Source organism: Strigops habroptila, chromosome 9, assembly GCF_004027225.2.
Source record: "Strigops habroptila isolate Jane chromosome 9, bStrHab1.2.pri, whole genome shotgun sequence".
Taxonomy (NCBI): Eukaryota; Metazoa; Chordata; class Aves; order Psittaciformes; family Psittacidae; genus Strigops; species Strigops habroptila.
In genome coordinates, this window is record NC_044285.2 from 7,382,479 (window position 1) to 7,402,473 (window position 19,995).

Genomic DNA, 19,995 nt, shown 5'->3' on the forward strand with positions numbered 1-19,995 from the left:
AATGAGATTTTAAAGGTGTTAAAAGCTGCCTAGAAAAGTTCTGCTGAAACTATTTTTTTTTTCATTTTCTTTGCTTGTTTTAATAGCCTGCAGTGGAATTCCTATTTACAAGGCTGGTTTTAAACTGAAACCTCTCCAGCTGCTTATTGTATGGACTGATGGATAGCTGAAATACCTGAGCTTTTAATAGCCCATAAAGCTGTGTCTTTACAGGAAGAACCGATAGTTCATAGACTGTCTCCTTACATAGATCACATGTGACTGCTACTTTATTTGAAGAGAACTTTAGAGATAATTTGATTTTTGCTCCTACCTGGAATGAAAAATAATTTTAGATAATGAAATCATTTGTGGAAAGGAAGCACTTTGTGCTCCCATTTCTTCTTCCAAACTTGTCTTAGACTTTCATGGCAGTTAAATGGTATATTCACATTAGCAACTGGCTGGCTTTGTGTGCAGTCACAGGGAGTTGCGTACCCCGAGACAAGACAACAGGTTTACACCGCCTTTAAGAGACTGGTGCATGGAACATCAATTTGCTATTTTATTCTTTATCTGTCTGATTTCTTAAGCTTGCCTGGTTTCTCTTCAGCCTTCCTGTACTAGGGTCTACTCTAAGATAGATAGTATTATTCACTTTATACTTCCCAGTAGTAACATCCGTGTGCTTGCTCTCCTGTCTTCACTGTTCTAATAAATACAGAACAGTTTTAGTACACCAGAGTAAGATTGTTCAAGAATGTCTACGTGCAGCAACAGAATAACAATCTCCCCTTATCTTTCCTTTAACAAGCAAACAAAAGCAACCAAACACCACGTGAACAAGGGAATAAATTGAAGCACTAGGAACAGCAACACATTCTCCTTAGTGTTTGCTCTAAACATAATAAAACTTTCCTTGGAGATGCTTTCAAAATTGTCTGTTTTCTCCCCCTTGTTCCTAACAGGCAGAGATCTAGAAATATGTACTAAGATTCTTGTAGTGACTGTTGTAAGCATGTCAGCTTTAGATGATTTTTCTAGCATCCCTACAGGAATCCTGGTTAATCCCATTGAATCTTCTAATGCTGTTCAATCATACATGAGAGAACAGAATAAAATCCTGCACAACTAAAAAGAAAATAAATCTCAATGCAGACATTTTCCTATAATAAAGTACTTCAGAATCATAGAAATATTTAGATTGGGAAAGACCTTTTAACATCATCAAGTCCAACTGTTAACCCAGCACTGCCCAGTCCACCACTAAACCATGACTGTGACTTGCTGTCAACTGGATTTAACTCCCTTCACGACCACTCTTGAGCCTGGTCATCCAGACAGTTTTTTACCCAGTGAACAGTACATCCATCCAAACCATAAGCAGCCAGTTTTTCTAGGAGAATGCAGTGGGAAATGGTGTCAAAGGCTTTACTAAACTCGAATTAGACACTATCCACTGCCTTTCCCTCATCCACTAAGTGGGTCACCTTGTCATAGAAGGAGATCAGGTCAGTCACGCAGGAGCTGCCTTTCAATAAACCCATGCTGACTGAGCTTGATTACCTTCTTGTCCTGTACATGCCATGTGATGTCACTCAAGGTGATCTGCCCTATAACCTTCCCTGGCACTGAGGAAGTTACTGATAGACCTGTAGTTCCCTGGATCCTCCTTCCAGCCCATCTTGTAGATAGGGGTCCCAGTTGCTCACTTCCAGTCAGCTGGGACCTCCCTGGTTAGCCAGGACTGATGATGCTGAGGTTAGTCAGGAAAGTGGCTTGGTGAGCACTTCTACTGGCTCCCTCAGTACCCTTGAGTGGATTTCATCCAGCCCTGTGGACTTGAGGTATTGCTCTTCCAGGTATACTTCTTTAATGGCAAAAAGGAAAGTTTAAAAAAATGTGAGAGGGGAACAGAAAACAAAAAGCTATAAGTATAAAGATTTCATATTCCAATCGGAGGAGTGTCTCTCCTCTGGGGGATTGTGTGTAATAGGCAGGACAATTGTAAGGGACAATTCTTAACACTGCTCTCCTCTGGTTCCTAGGATTGTTTATCTTGCAAAAATCTGGATCCTATCATCAACACCGCTACTCAGATTCTGAGGAAGTGCTACCCCAAGGAGCTTCTGCCTGTGGTGACAGTAAGGAGTTCCTATTCCTTCCCTCTTCCTGGGAATGCCAAGCCTGAACCTCCATGTGTGGGATCTGAAGGTAATGGGCTGAAGGGTGAGTTCAGTAGGAGCATGACATGAGAATGAAATGTGGGATCTGGGAAAGGGAGTCTTGGCAGCCTAGTCCTGAGGTTTACAGTTAAAATTAATCTGGTGGTTTAGAGTCTCAGTCAGGCAAAAGGAAATTACTCTCAAGTCTTCTCAGAGCTTGGAGATTCTGTTCGGAGAATAAATGAGAGAAGAGTAAAAGGAGCAAGGAAAAGGGGAAAAAACCCCAAATCCTTCTATTTTCCAAAAATAATGAAACAAAGTGGGCATGACAGAGGCTGGAGGTGCCTTGCTCCAACACAACCACAGAGACACTATGCATGTGCATGGCTGTCTGGGTAGGGGGGGAAACACTGCCCTGCTTCTTTTTCAGTAAAGAATTGCAGGAATTATTATCCTTTTTCCTTTCTAAAATAAAAACAGATAGCAATAACGCTGCATGAGTGAAAGATGAAAAGCAGAACTTGAGCACAGGCAGTATAGCCTGAAAAGGAGAACACACAGAAAAGGACACCCTGTGATACACACAAGCAATTTCTCTATTGCTTTCAGTTTCATATGGAAGATGCTCAAATAATATAACAATGATGGTAGTAAAACATCCTAGTCTAGATAATATAGATTAAGAGCATCCTGTACTATTATTGCAGCCAAGCAGAAAATCTCTGTATTGCTTTGTAATGGGAGTTGGATCCATATCATGGTGATATTTGTCATGGTTTTGAAAGGCAGTGCTTGAGTCCAAGAGAACAGAGCTTTAAAAAGTGGGAGATCTAGTGCCACATTCATTTATATTAAATTAACAAATGGGATCTGCTTTGATCAGGGTTGTGGTGAGTTGTAGTTTGAAGGCATGTGGCACGTTGAAGAGGTTGCACCTATTTCTGTAGAGGGCCTGAAGGGGGTATTAGGTTGAACGTCTTTGCCTCTTTTCTACTTCCGCAGGTGACTATGAAAGTGATGGAGAGGAAGAGGCTGAAAAAGACCTGGATAGTGAGGAAGAGGAGAGTAAGGAGGAAGTAGGTATATGAGCCATTTCATTAGTCATCCGCATACTGGAAAGTAAGCTTTTCATTGTCTGTTTTGACATCCTGATAAGCTGTCAAAACAGAGAATGTAGATACACATGTGGTCCCACATAAATACACTTCAGAAATAATACAGGATACTTGAAAGAAGGAAAAGAGAAAGCATTGACATTCACTGAAGAGAGTCCCCTGCATTTATCTTATTAATTGCCATGCTTGTCACCCAGGATGGTGTGGGTTTTGGTGGCTTCTCTGTTCCTGCAAAGAGACTGACCAGTGACTATTAGAATCATGTGCACAGTCAGGGATAAATGATGGATCTTTGATTCTTCCAGGTGTAGACCAGAAATGGCACGTAGTGGACAAAATGGAATTACCACCTAGGAAAGACTAACCCCTTTCTTCTTCCCATATCAGAGTATATTTGGGCTGTGCATCAATCCTAAGCAAAAGGTCAGTTCTTTTAAGCCACAGCTGAGGCATTTGAACCTATATTTCTTCTTTATTTGCTGCTGCACATAGACAAATAATTCAATGAATTATTCAATAGTTTTCCGACTTCTCCCTTTGCACTCTTCCTGCCATGACCTAACTTGCAAAAAAACCCTCTATTAGCCAAGGATGGGCGTGCAAACATTTTTGTTGTGAAAATACACACAAGCACATGTGCAAATGTGAAGTAGTGAATGCTGCTAATAGGTCTTTGCCACATAAAGTGGTTTGGGAAGGCATATTAAAGAAATGAAGTTGCAAATACAGTCTAATTAGATATGATTGAGACTTTGTGGAAGGGCATTTTCATTACTTGTCCTGTCTTTTTCTCCTCGAGTATTAAATTAATGTCACCCAATGAAAAAAGGAAACTGAAAGAAAAAATACCACATTAGCTCAGTGTCCTGACTTGCCTCTGTCTGTCTGTTTTTAGCTGAATGTTACAGCTCGTCAAGATGCTCATTAGGAATAAGGTTCATAGTGAATTTATCTCCTTCTTTAATTAGTTATTCATTCAGAAACAGATCCTATATTCCTATATGTCTCTGAACTATTTCATTATTCATAAGGTTTTACCAAGTAGATGTGATCATCAGGTTTGTTCTTATTTTTTGCCTAAGAGCTTGCTCTGAGTATGAGTTTTAAGTACTGTTTGTCTGGTGTGCTGGTCATATATCTCTTGTGACAAATCTTTCTAAAGGGAAAGCAAGCAGGGAATGGATAATGAACTTTCAGTTTACTTTTTCTGTATGAGCTGTCATTTGCACAATATTTCCTGGTGTTGATGTGATGTATGAACATTTTCACAGCTACATAACGTATCTATGCATACGAGTAATATCAACCAAACTTAAACTTGGCTTGACACTTTCATCAGTAACTGTTCAGACAGTTCTATGAAAATCAAAATCATCACATCAACCATCTATCCTTCCCAACCCAAATCTTCAGCGAGCTTGAAGCTGCTTACGCATCATTATGCTGTCTGTGGCAAATCCTTTAAACTGACCTCATACTCCGTGCAGCTCTTCACTGCGTTTTCAACTAGGCCTTAACAGCATTTCAAACTCTGCTTTGCAATACAAGTGTGGCTCAGGATTTGAAATCTCATGGACGCTTTTGCATTTGGGCAATTTTATCTTTTTTTCTTTTGATAATATTTTCAGAAATGTGTCTATCGTGAACAAATCACTTCTTTGGTGGCGTTTGGTGGGACATACTTACTAATGACATGTTGAATTATTTGAATAATGCTGTAGTGTAATGCCCACTCATCAATACCATGTCTCCATCCTTCTCGCTTGCCCCATCTTTTCCTGGTTTCTTATGAGTGAATGCTGACACAGTTCGGTTTTGGTTCTTTTATTGGATATGGAGGAGGTTGCACAGTTGCCTTCGACTGTGAAAGTTTCGGATATGTTTCTTATCCTCGATTAACTGATGGTTGAGATCTAAAAAGCTTTTTTTCATATAAAAATACCAAGGAAGTTGGAAAGTAAAGATGAATTGGGCAACAGTTTCACAGATTTTTATAAGCAGTGTTGAGAGATAAAAATAAAATATAAGCAATTGGTGCCTATAAGTTCAATTATATGGATCTGGGCCTTTCTGTTTGATTGACAGGCACTCAGAGAAACCATGTGGTCATCAAAATGAAAAGTAGAAGTGTCAAGCTTTCTAATTTGGCTGGTGGACTGTGAGGACAATTTTGGCATTAATATACAAGGAGAATTTTCTTGCTAAATAGATATTTGATTATTTTTTCTTTGAATAAGAATATTACCAATTACATTGAGGACCTGTGCCTACTGATTTACACAACATAAGCAAGGGAATGGATGATACGCTTAGAAATAACTAGCAATTGTTGGTTATTCTGAAACCTCCCAAGCTGAGGTGCTTATAAAAAGGTTCAACTTTCAGTCTCAATGCTTTTTTGAAACCATTTTTTCATGGTATGTCTACTTGAGTACTTAAATACCAAAACATCAATTTCTTCTTTTTCATGATGTAGTCTTTCCCCCTGTGCCTCTATTTTCGTTTCCATAAAAGGACTTTAATACTTATAGGACTTATTAAAAGAGTATGATGTTATTAGAAAGCAAGGGTATTGTGCAGAATATCACCTCAACAGTTATCTTGTGAGGCATGTTTAATATACATGCTTTTCTAATTCTGCTTTTGTAGGATTATGACTTGGAGACAGATGTGAACAAATTGAGGTCAAAGCCAGTTCTTGACCGGCCAAAGGAAGAGCTTGGACAATATGAAGCAATGTGTCCAGAACTTTCCCATAATTTTCAGGTACTATCATAATATGGCTTCCTTTATTTGTGAATAATCAAGAGTTTAAGAAATACTTGAAAGGCAGTACTGACAAGAGATAACTAGACAAGGCTACTGCAAAAAGAAACCTAGATAGGACTAGAAAAACAAAGATTAAGACTTCTTGTTATAGTTTATTGGTGTGAATCAAGAGTGATAGAAACTGAGTGATGTTGTTTGGTGGACATTTGACTGGGTATGGATTAACTAAGAACTATTGAATCAATTGCCACATGAGAAATCTGTCAGGTAATAATTTGTACCCTTGCTGGCAATTTCAAGGGCAATATTAAGATCAGAATGAGATGTGGAAAATAAATACTGTCAACTAGTGTTTTGAAGGAAGAGATGAGAAGATTGCACTGCTGCTGAGTGAAATTCACAGTTCTAACCATTGTTCTATTGCAGTCTGGGACAAGAAATGGAATATTGCACTCATTACAAGTCCTGGAATTTAGGAGAGCTGAAAACCATGATTCAAATATGAATCTGTAAAGGATCACTGGCTTAACATATCTTCTGTACACACAATGCTGTGACATTTATTATGATCATAAGTAGCCAAATGGGATCAAATTATACTCTTGCATGAAGGTGGGATGAAGTTTTGCATGACAGATTGGCCTCCTTTACCCTGCTGTAACATTTATATTTAAAGAAAAAAATACCTTGCACTCTATCTTCCCTGATTTGTTAGAACAATTGGTTTTGGTTGGAGCTGACTCACTCTGATGACTCAATCTGATCCTTTTAGTTTCTGAGGACTACTGTTGAAACAGCTTTGTGGATAGAGAAATTCTGGCAGGTGGTCCATGGACTGATTTTACTCTGGCTGTCTTATTGGATGAGTACAATTTTGGGAGGCTTGTAAATATTTGCTCTTTCTTTCTTGAAAGGTTTCCTCTAGAAGGAAGCACAATCTGTCTTTAGTTTCTTTTAATTTCTTCTGCTTTTTAAATTTAAAGGAGCTTGAAACAGAGTCTGAGGAAGAGAAGAGCTTGGAGGACAGAACCGAGAGTCTTCTCTCTGCTCCCTCTCATTCCATTCCAAATGCTACTTCTGGGAAACATCCAAACTACAGATTGAGAAACCAAAGTGTCACAGAGATGGGACCAGATCCAAGGGAAAAGGATTTCAAAGTCCCGCTGCAGAGATGGACAAAGAAGGAGAAATGTAGATGGGATCAGACTGATGAAAAGAGAGACATTGCAGAAGCAGCCCAAGATGCAGACTCCTGTGAAGATCCAGCCAGGAATCATGTGCTTATTTTACGTCCCCTCCCAAAAGATCCTGCTTGGTGCAAAAAAACATTTTACCCTGAATGTGAGGCCTTGATCAATTCTAGTGCTGGAGGGAGCCTGGATTGCTCAGACACAGTGATAAACCTTCTGAAGAAACACCAAGGAGATATCCCATACCACAGCCCTCGCTTCTACATAGCGAGGGCCAAATGTGTAAAGTCCATACCAGACTACAAAGACTTGGCATTCCCTGATTTCTGGGGTCACCAGCCACCTCCTTACAGCAAGTCCATGTTGGAGCGCAAGTATGGGGTTCAAAGGTGATTGTTCTTTTAATATAACTACCATATAGGATTAGGAATCGGCAAAACTATTTCCTATCTCTGACATGGACTTTCTATGTGCCAGTGGATGAGTTGTGATCTGTCTGTGCATTGCTTTCTTTGTCTCATAGGTCAAGGTGCTAGTACCAATACTGGAGTGAGACTTTTATTTATGTCTTCTGTGAATCCATAAAGGCTCCCCTACCTCATATTCCAAACTGTTGCTGATTAAACTAGTTATTGATAAATGTGTGATTGTATGTGATGGAAATCTGAGCTGGCCAAAGCTCTGACACAGATTTATTTGTAGCTTTTCCTTAAAGTAAGTAGCCCAAGAGCCAGAATGAGCTATGAATCTGTGACCTTGATAGAACACAAATGAGAACAAGTTCATTTTAGAGATGGAGAAGACTCTGTGTCCTTTTAGGATATGGGTTTTTTCAGTCTTGCTCTTAATCCAGCCACCTTTAGCAACATTGGATCCCATCTGGCTCTCTGAGGACAAATTCTTCTTGTCCTCTTAGAGCTGTGTGTCTGTCAGGTTGTTTTCTGGAATCTCCCGGTCTACCCTTCTGTTGCTGTGTCCCTTCTTGCTGTGCCTCTTGCTCTCTGCCCGCTCCATGGGGTCCTCTGGAATGTTCTTCCCTAGCATGTGCTTCAGCTTCTGGGAAGCCTGTCATGAGCCAGAAAGTGGTAGTGGGGGCAAGGTAAGAAAACTGCTCTCCCTCCTTTCTGCCCAGCCTACTAGGGGAAGACAGCATACATGGCATGCAACATGCAGAAAGAAATCAAACCAGATGTCCCCTCTGGCATACTGCTGGAGGCTGCTGGTTTTCCCATGTTATTTCAGATTTTCATGTGAGGGGAAAGCTGTGTTTTAAAGCTGTGCTGGGAGAGGAAGATCCTTTTATAATAGCTTTGTCTGCTCCATACAGGGCTGTGTACAATGACTTTACATTTCTTTTCAGTGGTATAAGGAATTACTAGCAGATACCATAGAGACTGGATTCTATATTAAACTTTAAATTTGATCAACGCTAATCAAATGGCATTTGTGAAGACCACTAATTCCTGACCTCTAGAGAGATAATGATTCTTTCTGCAGCAAATACAAAAGCTGAAAATCTTATTTTAGAGGCAAAATCACTCTACCATCTTCTCCTTGCACTGTTGCCCTAAAAGCTTTGCTTTTATGACTATGATAACATGTGTAACCATACAGCTAAAATGGGAATAATCATATCATGCTTCAGGGCATAACATGATTGCTGCAAAGGTCAGGAAGAAAATCTGGTATTCCACATTTGATCATCTTTAGGGATCAGAGAGCTTCCGTTTAATAATGAGTAGAAATTAGCTTGATTTAGAGTCAAGATTCACTGTGAGACAGACTAGTAGGTTTGTAAGATAGGGCAGATATTTCCTCACAGGGTAAGGCTGGCCATTTGGGAGATTGGCATTGACTGAGAAGAACTGAGGATAAATCAAACTTGACGGGATAGTGTAAAGAATAGAAAATTTACAGAATCAGTCTTTTAATCCAAAAGGCAATTTGTAAAGGGAATGGAGCAGGAGATTTCTCATGGTAAAAAAACCCAACCAAACAAAACCAACAACAACAACAAACCAACAAAGGAAGTTCACCTGGAATTAGCACATGGAAGTCCTCTTTCTTACCAGTCTTTCAAAGGAATTGCCTAATCATAGAATCATAGAATCGTAAGGGTTGGAAAGGACCTTAAGATCATCTAGTTCCAACCCCCCTGCCATGGGCAGGGACTCCTTGCCCTAAACCATGTGGCTCAAGGCTCTGTCCAACCTGGCCTTGAACACCGCCAGGGATGGAGCATCCACAACCTCCCTGGGCAACCCATTCCAGTGCTTCACCACCCTCCCTGTAAAGAACTTCTTCCTTATATCTAATCTAAACTTCCTCTGTTTAAGTTTGAACCCATTACCCCTTGTCCTACCACTACAGTCCCTAAGGAAGAGTCCCTCCCCAGCATCCTTGTAGACCCCCTTCAGATACTGGAAGGCTGCTATGAGGTCACCACGCAGCCTTCTCTTCTCCAGGCTGAACAGCCCCAACTTTCTCAGCCTGTCTTCATATGGGAGGTGCTCCAGCCCTCTTATCATCCTCGTGGCCCTCCTCTGGACTCGCTCCAACAGCTCCATGTCCTTTTTATGTTGAGGACACCAGAACTGTACACAGTACTCCAAGTGGGGTCTCACAAGAGCAGAGTAGAGGGGCAGGATCACCTCCTTCGACCTGCTGGTCACGCTTCTTTTGATGCAGCCCAGGATGCGGTTGGCTTTCTGGGCTGCAAGCGCACACTGCCGGCTCATGTTAAGCTTCTCGTCAACCAACACCCCCAAGTCCTTTTCTGCAGGGCTGCTCTGAATCTCTTCTCTGCCCAGCCTGTAGCAGTGCCTGGGGTTGCCCCAACCCAGGTGTAGGACCTTGCACTTGCCTTGGTTAAACTTCATAAGGTTGGCATCGGCCCACCTCACAAGCGTGTCAAGGTCCCTCTGGATGGCATCCCTTCCCTCCAGCGTATCAACCGAACCACACAGCTTGGTGTCATCGGCAAACTTGCTGAGGGCGCACTCAATCCCACTGTCCATGTCACCGACAAAGATGTTGAACAGGACCGGTCCCAACACCGATCCCTGAGGGACACCACTCGTTACAGGTTTCCAACTGGACATCGAGCCATTTACCACAACTCTTTGCGTGCGGCCATCGAGCCAGTTTTTTATCCACCGAGTGGTCCATCTATCAAATTGATGTCTCTCCAATTTAGAGACAAGGATGTCATGTGGGACAGTGTCGAATGCTCTGCACAAGTCCAGGTAGATGACATCAACTGCTCTGCCCCTGTCCATCAGTTCCGTGGCTCCATCATAGAAGGCCACCAAATTGGTCAGGCAGGATTTCCCCTTAGTGAAGCCATGTTGGCTGTCACCAACCACCTTGTTGTTTTTCATGTGCCTTAGCATGTTTTCCAGGAGAAACTGTTCCAAGATTTTGCCAGGCACAGAGGTGAGGCTGACTGGTCTGTAGTTCCCCGGGTCTTCCACCTTCCCCTTCTTGAAAATGGGGGTTATATTACCCTTCTTCCAGTCATCGGGAACTTCACCTGACTGCCAGGATTTTTCGAATATGATGGACAGTGGCTTAGCAACTTCATTCGCCAGCTCCTTCAGGACCCGTGGATGGATTTCATCAGGTCCCATGGACTTGTGCACGTTCAGGTTCTTAAGATGGTCTCGAACCTGATCCTCTCCTACAGTGGGCCTAAGGTCTTCGTTCTCACAGTCCCTGCATTTGCTTTCCAAGACTTGGGTTGTGTGGTCAGAGCATTTGCTGGTGAAGACTGAGGCAAAGAAGTCATTAAGAACCTCAGCCTTCTCCAAATCCATGGTAGCCAGTTCTCCTGATAGCTTCTGGAGAGGGCCTACATTGTCCCTAGCCTGTCTTTTATTTGCTACGTGTCTATAGAATCCTTTCCTGTTATCTTTTACATCCCTTGCCAAACTTAATTCTAGCTGGGCCTTAGCTTTCCTAACCTGGTCCCTAGCTTCTCGGGCAATGCTCCTGTATTCTTCCCAGGCTGCCTGTCCTTGCTTCCACCTTCTATAAGCTTCTTTTTTCCCTCTAAGTTTCCTCAGCAGCTCCTTGTCCATCCATGGAGGTCTCCTGGCCCTCCTGCTGCACTTTCTTCTAGTCGGGATGCAACACTCTTGAGCACGTAGGAGGTGATCCTTAAATACCGACCAGCAGTCTTGGGCCCCCCTGCCCTCTAGGACTGTATCCCATGAAACCTTACTAAGGAGGTTCCTGGAGAGGCCAAAGTCTGCTTTCTTGAAGTCCAGGGCAGTGAGCTTGCTGCACGCTCTTCTCACCGTCCTGAGGATCTCAAACTCAACCATCTCGTCATCACTAGAGCCAAGGCTGCCCTGGAGCGTTACATTTCCAACCAGTCCCTCCCTGTTGGTGAGCACAAGGTCCAGCATGGCACCTCTCCTCGTCGGCTCCTCTACTGCTTGAAAGAGGAAGTTGTCTTCCACACAATTGAGGAACCTCCTGGATTGCTTGTGCTGGGCCGTACCGTCCCTCCAACAGATGTCAGGATGGTTGAAGTCCCCCATGAGGACCAGGGCCTGCGAGCGTGAGGCTGCTCCTATCTGTCTGTAGAGCGCTTCATCCACAGAGTCCTCTTGATCAGGCGGCCTGTAACAGATCCCCACCGTAATGTCCCCTGTTGCTGTTTTCCCTTTGATCCTGACCCACAAACACTCTGTTACCTCATCACCCATCCCCAGACAGAGTTAGATAGCAACGCCCCCTCCCCGTCTGCCTGGCCTGTCTTTTCTAAACAGCCTGTAACCTTCCATTCCGACATTCCAGTCATAGGAGCCATCCCACCATGTTTCTGTGATACCAATGACATCATATTCCCGTAGCCTTGCACACATCTCTAATTCCTCTTGCTTGTTCCCCATACTACGGGCGTTTGTATAGAGGCACCTTAACCGAGCTCCAAATGAAGCCGACTCAATGGCCTAAGCCTCTTCATATTTCTTCTACAAGATTATCCTGTACTGAGATTTCTCACAATATCATTACAATTTGCCCTTTTTTTCTGTTTTTTTTTCTAGGGACAAAGTACTAGATGATGTTCGCCGCTTAATCCAGCCGGGTGATGTGATAGGCAGAACTGTTTTTGATTTAGATGAGCCCAGGTGAGTAACTTGGATTGAGTACTGTAGCCAGGGGCACTGTCAGTGGTGGGTTAGGTAGTGAGCTCAGTTCACTTGTTCAGGTCTGATAAAGGTATAGAAAAAATAACCTAGGAGATAAAGGCCCAACAGGAAAAATATACAGGAGGAGGAGTTTCCTTGTATGTGGCTCTGGGAAGCCACTGGACCAAGATAGCCTTGAAACTTTTTAGACGAAACAAAAAAATCTACACCTCGAAGCAACTGTATGGTGTCCCTGGGTATGTCTGCACTGTATGTAGTGATTTGGAACAGAAGCATGCAGGCTGATGCTGGGAACTATACCTATGAATTCAGATGCAGTCTCCCTACACCCTGAAACAGCATTTCCTACTGCGACCGCACTTCAGTGTCTGTACAGTTAGTGTCATGGGCTGTAGGTGTATCCTGAGTGCTTACAAAAGGCTTCTGAACACAGTACATCAAGCCTTGTGAACAGTTTCAAGTGCTCAACTATGGCCAGAAATTGGGGTCTTTGAGAAGATGTAGCACAGGGCAGCTGAGAGGGTCCCAGATACGAAGAAATTGCATTCAGAGGAAGGATGAATGACTTGGAGAATGTTCTTTAGAGGTAAAAAAGGTGAAGGACAGTTTGAGGTAGGAGAAAGTTATGAAGTTTTCAAGATGAATTTAACAGTTTCTAAGCTTTAGGAGAAGGAAAATATATAGATGAGGGAAGAGTAAATGAATAGTATAAAAATGCCTTGTACAATTAATAAGCTAATGGGAATAATTCAGTAGGGAAAGTAACTAGGATAAAGAAAATAAATACGAACTGGGGCAAAAGGGAGTACTGGGAAAGGAAAATAAGAGGCTATTCAGAATCACTAAGTAAGAGTAGAGAATGATGCATTGGATAGGAAGATTATGGATTTGCTCAGGTCTTGCTACTTCTCAGGCTCTTGCTTATTAAATATATTATATATATAAAAGCTTGTCTTTTGAAGCAACCTGCTATAGTTATCCTTGCTTTGATTCACTGCAGTAACTCAAGCCCAGGTGCTCCAGGCTGTCTGACATTCTTCTCCAAGTTTGAATCAGGAAACCTTCGCAAAGCCATCCAAGTGCGTGAGTAAGTATGCCTGCAGCTGAGTCCCAGCCTACCTTTCTGGTGTGACCACAGCATGAAACAGTGGAGTCCTCTTAGGTTTGAAAAGGTTGGCCAGTGAAGCAGGTTATATGACACAATGCCTGCCAACACCTAGATGTCACGAAGGTACTAGCAGTGAGAAAACAGAGGTCAAAATGCTTTGACGTGACTAACATAGTGTGAGTAGTCAATGGTGTGTCTGAGTACCGCTAGTTTGATGGTGTTCTTTGGCTCGCATGGGATGTTAGAGAATTTGAGTGTCTAGCCTGGTCTCCTCAGCAGCTTCAGTGGCAGACTGGGTGGTGTTCATGGCCACCATCTTTTCTGGTCTTCCTTTACAGGTTTGAATATGACTTAATTATGAATGCGGACGTGAACAGCAACCAGCAGCACCAGTGGTTCTACTTTGAAGTCCGTGGCATGAAATTAGCAGTTCCCTACCGCTTCAACATTATCAACTGTGAGAAGTTCAACAGCCAATTTAACTATGGTATGAGTCATTGGGGAATTGCAGTGGTCTTCTGTTCACAGGAATATCCTTTTAACGCTGTGAAGGTTTTGAACTTTCCATGTCTATAAGTAGAAGGGAGGCTGTAAATTTAATCTTATCTGCCCTGAAATCCACTGAAAGAGTTATTTTCGATTTCTCAAAGGACCTTTCTATCGTCAGGAGGACTGAGGAGCAAGCTGAACATTGAGACCTGGGAGAGGATTTGTGGGGAAAAAAAATGTCGCTGTTCTGTGTTTAGAGACTGGAACAGAGGAAAAATGGCATTGGGCTTGGGAGAGGGGAAAAAAAAGACAATCTGTTGGAATTGAATGAGCAGCATAGGATTGGAAAGTGCTTCTAAGATTTAAATAAGTGTAGATAATCCTCAAACAAATATTCCTGATCCTTTGGGCTTGTCCAGAAAGACATCTCTGCCTTCAGACCTGCTGAGACTTCTGCTGATATTAATGATTAAAAGAAAGATTCTGTTCCTTGCTGTCTTTAAGCTCCTGTCACAGTCTGTGGTTCAGGAGGAAGGCAGTATTGCTCAGAAACAGGCATGGCAAGTCTCAGCTTTCAATGCCCATTTTAGAAGAGAAATTGTTTCTTCTGCATGGGTTGAATTCTTAGCTAGTATAAGCTGTTTTTCATTTGTTTCCATGGAGCTGAGTTAATTTACACCAGCTCTAGACCCAACTAGGAATGTTTAATAAGCCCCTAATATCAGACTTTGCATTCCTCCGAAGCCCTATGGATACAGGCTTTGCCATCACCAGGAGAAGTCTCTCAGGATCAATGTGCCTAAAACAAATAGCCCTAGGAGCTGGAATGATTTGTCATTTGTATTAGTGAAACTGGCTGGATGAGTGGCATAATTAATTATAAAGCACTTGCTCTTTAACCCTGAGGACTGGAGTTCAAGTACTCATATAGATCCCAAATGAAAATGATTTTTTTTTTTTTTTTTTTTCTTTCCACCTATAGTCTTATTCTACTTCCCTTAATTACTAAACAATTCAGTGTGGTGTGTCTGGAATGTTGACATCCTACAGTAAACCACAATACAACCTCTGATACAGCCACCAGCTGCTTCATAGCTTGTGATTCTGGCTATTATTATAGCATCATAGAATGGTTTGGGTTGGAAAAGACCTTAAAATCATCCAGTTCCAACCCCCTGCCACAGGCAGGGACACCTTCCACTAGAGCAGGTTGCTCCAAGCCCCTGTGTCCAACCTGGCCTTGAACACTGCCAGGGATGGGGCAGCCACAGCTTCTCTGGGCACCCTGTGCCAGCGCCTCAGCACCCTCACAGTAAAGAATTTCTTCCTTATATCTAACCTATTGCTGGAAGGTTGCTTGTTATCCGCTAGTTTGGCTGTTGCCAGCATTTATAATCTCATTTTGTGCACCCAAAATTGTACATGACTCGGATGTTCAAGCGTGCAATGAAAAGTATATGTGGGAGAAAAATGTGCAAATACTATCCAGTACAAGGAGGGAGGCTAAGCCATGGCTTGCTTTTGTCTGGCTTCTATGTGGGATTGGCAGTTAAAGCAATTCTTCTGTGGGTTACTTCTGCTGCTCTGAGATGGCAAGGAAGCTCTAGCTTATCTGGCTTGGCTGAGCACAGCTCGCTATCCCTTCCAGCACATGCATATTTACACACACTGTTGGTAAGAGATGCTGTTTATTTGCTACATTCCCCCTGCACTTTCCTGGGTTAATGCCCATGTTATAATACTAAAATCTTCCATTTGTGATGTAGTGCCAAAGTGCCATGGGTGGCAATATTGTACAGCTCCTGGTTACTGATCTGTTTTCATTTTTCCCTTCCGCTTTGCTCTTGGTTAGATGGCACTGTCTAACTTTCAAAACAGCAAAAAGGATATTTAATGAAACAGATGTGACCAGGAGCAGAGCAAGTCAGGAGGTGCAGCCTCTACCTCTCTCCTTCCATCTTTTCCACTAACTTACTCTACCATGGGAAATAATGGGATTTTATCAGAAGCCTGATTTATGTTTGTTTTCTAAAACCAGATGTTTCCATGGGGAAAGTTGAAAGGAAAAAATGTTGTTCAGGTTTTTTTTGTTTAGTTGTATGTTTGTTGGGTTTTTTAATTAAAACAAGATAGCAGACCAGTATCAATCATCACTCTGAGGCAGTTTGGGGTGTGTGCCCTTGGGACTTACAGAGAAGAGCAGGACCTGGCATCTGGGATGTTGAGAGCACTGCAGACCCTAAGCCTCACATCCCTTGTCTGATGAACTGGGCTTCTGGACAGGCCTGTGTGTCTCACCTCCCTGTGGCCCATATTCTGGAACCAAACACAGAATTGCTTCTCGTATGTGGCTCATGGTGCTGGTTCAGGAAACAGCAACACAGAAGTTATTCCTAGCCATAGGCTACGCAGCCAAAAGTGAGCTGGAAATGCACTTCTACCAGTAGTCTTGGTAGCTCTTAAAACGTTGGAATGTTTAACAGAGAAACTCAAAGGAAGAAGGGAAGCTGAAAAGCTGCTTATGGAAATATGTCACCAGTACTAATAATTTTCAAGCATCACTTGCTCCCAGCACAAGAAGAGCCAAACGAAGGCTCGGGGGGGCACGACTTATCAACATACATATGTGTTTGAAAGGGCTTTTTTCCTTTTGTAAACATGCTTCCACAGAAGTGCCACCAGCATCATTGCTGGGCTCAGCCAGGGCTATGCTGGGTCTGCTGGATGTTGCTGAGAACTTCCCTGGTGAGGGTGAGTGCTTTATTGTACCTGTAGAAGAGCAGGCAGGTGTGGAAAGAAAAGGAATAGGAATTTGATAAAAAAACTGCCTGCAGATGGGCTGGCTTCATGGAGATGTGAGTGATGCATACTCAGGTCAGAGCAGAGAAAGCCTCCCTTGTGCATCAGGGCATGCAATGGTAATATTTTGGAGGTCATGAAGTAATCTTATGCTATATTATGGTACAAAGACGGGTGCTATTGTAATCAACATTTATGACACATAAGTATTATTTAGGTCTAACGGCAAGTTTAAAACCTTCGAGTTTTGCTTGCTACTTTCTGAAGGTGTGGTACTGAATGCTCATCTAATGCTGAGGTAGGATTAAGGTTTCAGTAAAGGTGCAGCCAAACATAAAATACCAGTCTAAGCAAATTACTGATCTTGTTGATACCTTCATTTCTATTCTTTTCCTTCCCTTCCTCTGTTTGTAAACTGAGCAGCTTGAAGTCCTCCTTTGCAAAGGCCTGTAGGATAATTTAGTTTCTAATGAACACCATTCAGCTCATTTCTTCTGGAGGTGCTTTTTGTACAGACATGGCTATATCAGAACAAAGCTTTGGGAAATGTATTTACTTTGCATAAACTACCTGCAGAGATAGCACAGGCAAATAATGATGCTTCTTGTTTAGCCTCTTCCTCCCCACCCCTGTCTTCTCCAACCAGGGTAGTGATGTCACTTTAAACTGTCTTGTTCTATATAGGCATGCAGCTGGTCATGTATTCGGTAAAGGAAGCTCTCCAGGGCAGACCTCGCTGGCTTCGAGCAGGCCATGATATCTGCTACTACAAGTAAGTGCATTTGGGGTGAATGATTTGTGGCTTCCTTCCCCATCTCCTCCCCTCCTGTTAACTGTATTGATGTTGTTAACCTCTGACTGCCAGTGTCACCTGTTCCAAATGTCTCTAAATTGGTGCTCGTTCAACGTGTTATATGCTTCCACCTTCAGAGAACAACTACAAGTGAGATCTCTATATTAGATGCCTGGGGAGAAACAGGGCATGTACAGAATTAACTTCCCTAGGAGCAAGGAGGAGGAAACGGAATGGGGAGTGCTCAAACCATGCTGATGCAGCCAGGAATACAAGGAAGCTTAACCTGCAGAGGTAGTGTGGTTGGCTTTTCCCCCAATCCCAGAAGAAATAAGCTGGATGAGATCAGTGTTTTTCTTTTGCATACATTGATTTTTGTAAGAGATGTAGGAGCTTAGGAGGTAAAGAAAGGGTTAGCATATACACAGGGGTGTTCAGGGGTGTGTATGTGTTTATGTACATACACTACTACACCGGCATAAATATATACGTAGAAATAGACATATACAAATACACATTTAGCTATTTATGAATCTACCTCTATACCTTAGTATCTTCATGATATTCCCTTCTCTGCAAAGCTGGATCTCAAATCCTAAAAGGCAAACTGCTCTGTGGACCACGCTTATTGGCATAATGTAGACCTTGTCCTGGTAGCAGAAACAGTAGGGATTAGCCTTACTCACTGTCCTATGGGAACTTCTGTCTTTCTACTGGAGTCAGGCAACAGGGACATAAAGGAGTTCTGACAAGCTCAGTGCTGATATTTGTGCAAGTTCCCTGTTTCTGCAGTGTGTCAGAGCCTCAGAAGAAAAGCTCTAGATCAGTCTCATCTTGCATCTGAGCTGGACCTTGACTCATGTGAGAAACATTCTTACTCGGGTACCTCATTTCCATGCAGAAAACTGATCCCTGATTAATTCTGGGTACTGCAGTCAAAGGAGACAAGTGCAGAGCTTGGGGTTTTAGTAGGTTGAATGAACCCTCTTTTATTTTCTCAAGGCTTCCAAAATGCTATCCACAACACTGATTAATTATTTTAAAGATGACGATTGAAAGGGCTTTCAGGATTAGGATAATTGCTGTGTTGTGGCTTAGAAAATCTATGCAGAGTTGACGGCTGGGGAACAGAATTGAACAAGAAGGAAACTGGCGAAGTTCTCATACTTTATAACCAAATATTTCAGCATTAATCAACTATTTTAGCCTGGCCTTACCTATCATGACCTGAACGTTGGGGCTGAGAATGCCCAAATGACAAGTTTTACCCCCCCTTTTTTGTTTTTCTCATTATTTTTTGTATCAAGATTCCTATTCACCAATTTGCATCACTGAAATGCCTTCATGTTTCAAGACTGAGTATTGCCTTAGGCACTGCCTAAACAAACTGAAAGTCTGGTCCTTGCCCTTAAGACCTTGTAGCTGAAGCGCAGAGTTTGGGCTACCCAGTGACTGCAGACAGGCAAGGAAATACCAGAAAACAGAAAGGTGCTAACACAATTGGCAACAACGATAATTGTCTGCATGGTAAGTAGTGGTGTCAGGACAAAGCTGAACTTTTTCTGAAGTTCTACATGGAATCCTTTCCTTCATGAACTCGTGTGATGAGGCTGATTTTTGAAACTGATGTGAAATAATGGATTTTCTCTTTGTAAGACACTTTATTTGGGTTGTAGTTCTCAATTTTGCTGTTAGGTTCAGAGGTGGCTATGTTCACAAGTGGATGTGATGAGACAATAAATTCTAACAATGACAGTGGGGTGCCTTCCAGGAGTAGCAGAGGTTCAAACTCTTGTTGCCACAAAAAAAAAACTATCCCAAATCTCTGTTGTAATCTTTTTGATTTTGTCCCTTTTTTTGCAGGGGGTGGAAGGGTAAGGGGTGAAGGTTCAGATCATCATCTCTCAAGTTGGCATCCTGTCTATAGCAATCTGAGTAGTTATTCTATTTCGTTCCAAGTCCTGTTCATTAACCATTATTCACCTAACCTTTCCAAGCTCAAGAGCTAATGTATTGTGGTGCAGGGGCTTCCCTTTGCATGTCTGTAACCTCTGGCTCCTGTGAGCATGGGTTTCTGGTTGGGCAAGCTTTATGTGCTGATTACCATAGCAGTGGCTTCTCATGTCATTAACAAGGCAGTTACTGTGCAGTGATTCAATAGCAGCTGAGATTAAGCTGTGATTGTACAATGAAGCTTGTAATCAGATTCTTGTTTAGAATATGTGAGAGAATTGAGTTTTACTGATTTGGAATATTCTGTGTTTTCTAACTGTACATTGAATTATTTGGCAACATGTTCATCTAGGATAACTACTTGTTGTCTGTCTCATTTACTGCTTATTCCAGGTTTATATTTCAGTGCATACATGCACTTTCACCCCTACTAAAACTTCATAATGTTTTTATTTCAGTGATTATAATAGAGATTC

The 19,995-nt window shown here is 42.3% G+C and overlaps 1 protein-coding gene across 1 annotated transcript in view; it reads left to right on the top strand.

The window, feature by feature from the left end:
* The window catches only part of AGBL1 (ATP/GTP binding protein like 1), a 268,169-nt gene that overhangs the window by 39,590 nt on the left and 208,584 nt on the right, over positions 1–19,995 (top strand). The window contains exons 8-15 of the mRNA XM_030498061.1: positions 2,028–2,193; positions 3,147–3,220; positions 5,909–6,025; positions 7,012–7,607; positions 12,273–12,356; positions 13,378–13,464; positions 13,824–13,972; positions 17,458–17,545. Of these exons, the coding sequence (XP_030353921.1) occupies positions 2,028–2,193; positions 3,147–3,220; positions 5,909–6,025; positions 7,012–7,607; positions 12,273–12,356; positions 13,378–13,464; positions 13,824–13,972; positions 17,458–17,545 (1,361 nt within the window). The remainder of the gene's footprint in view (positions 1–2,027; positions 2,194–3,146; positions 3,221–5,908; positions 6,026–7,011; positions 7,608–12,272; positions 12,357–13,377; positions 13,465–13,823; positions 13,973–17,457; positions 17,546–19,995) is intronic.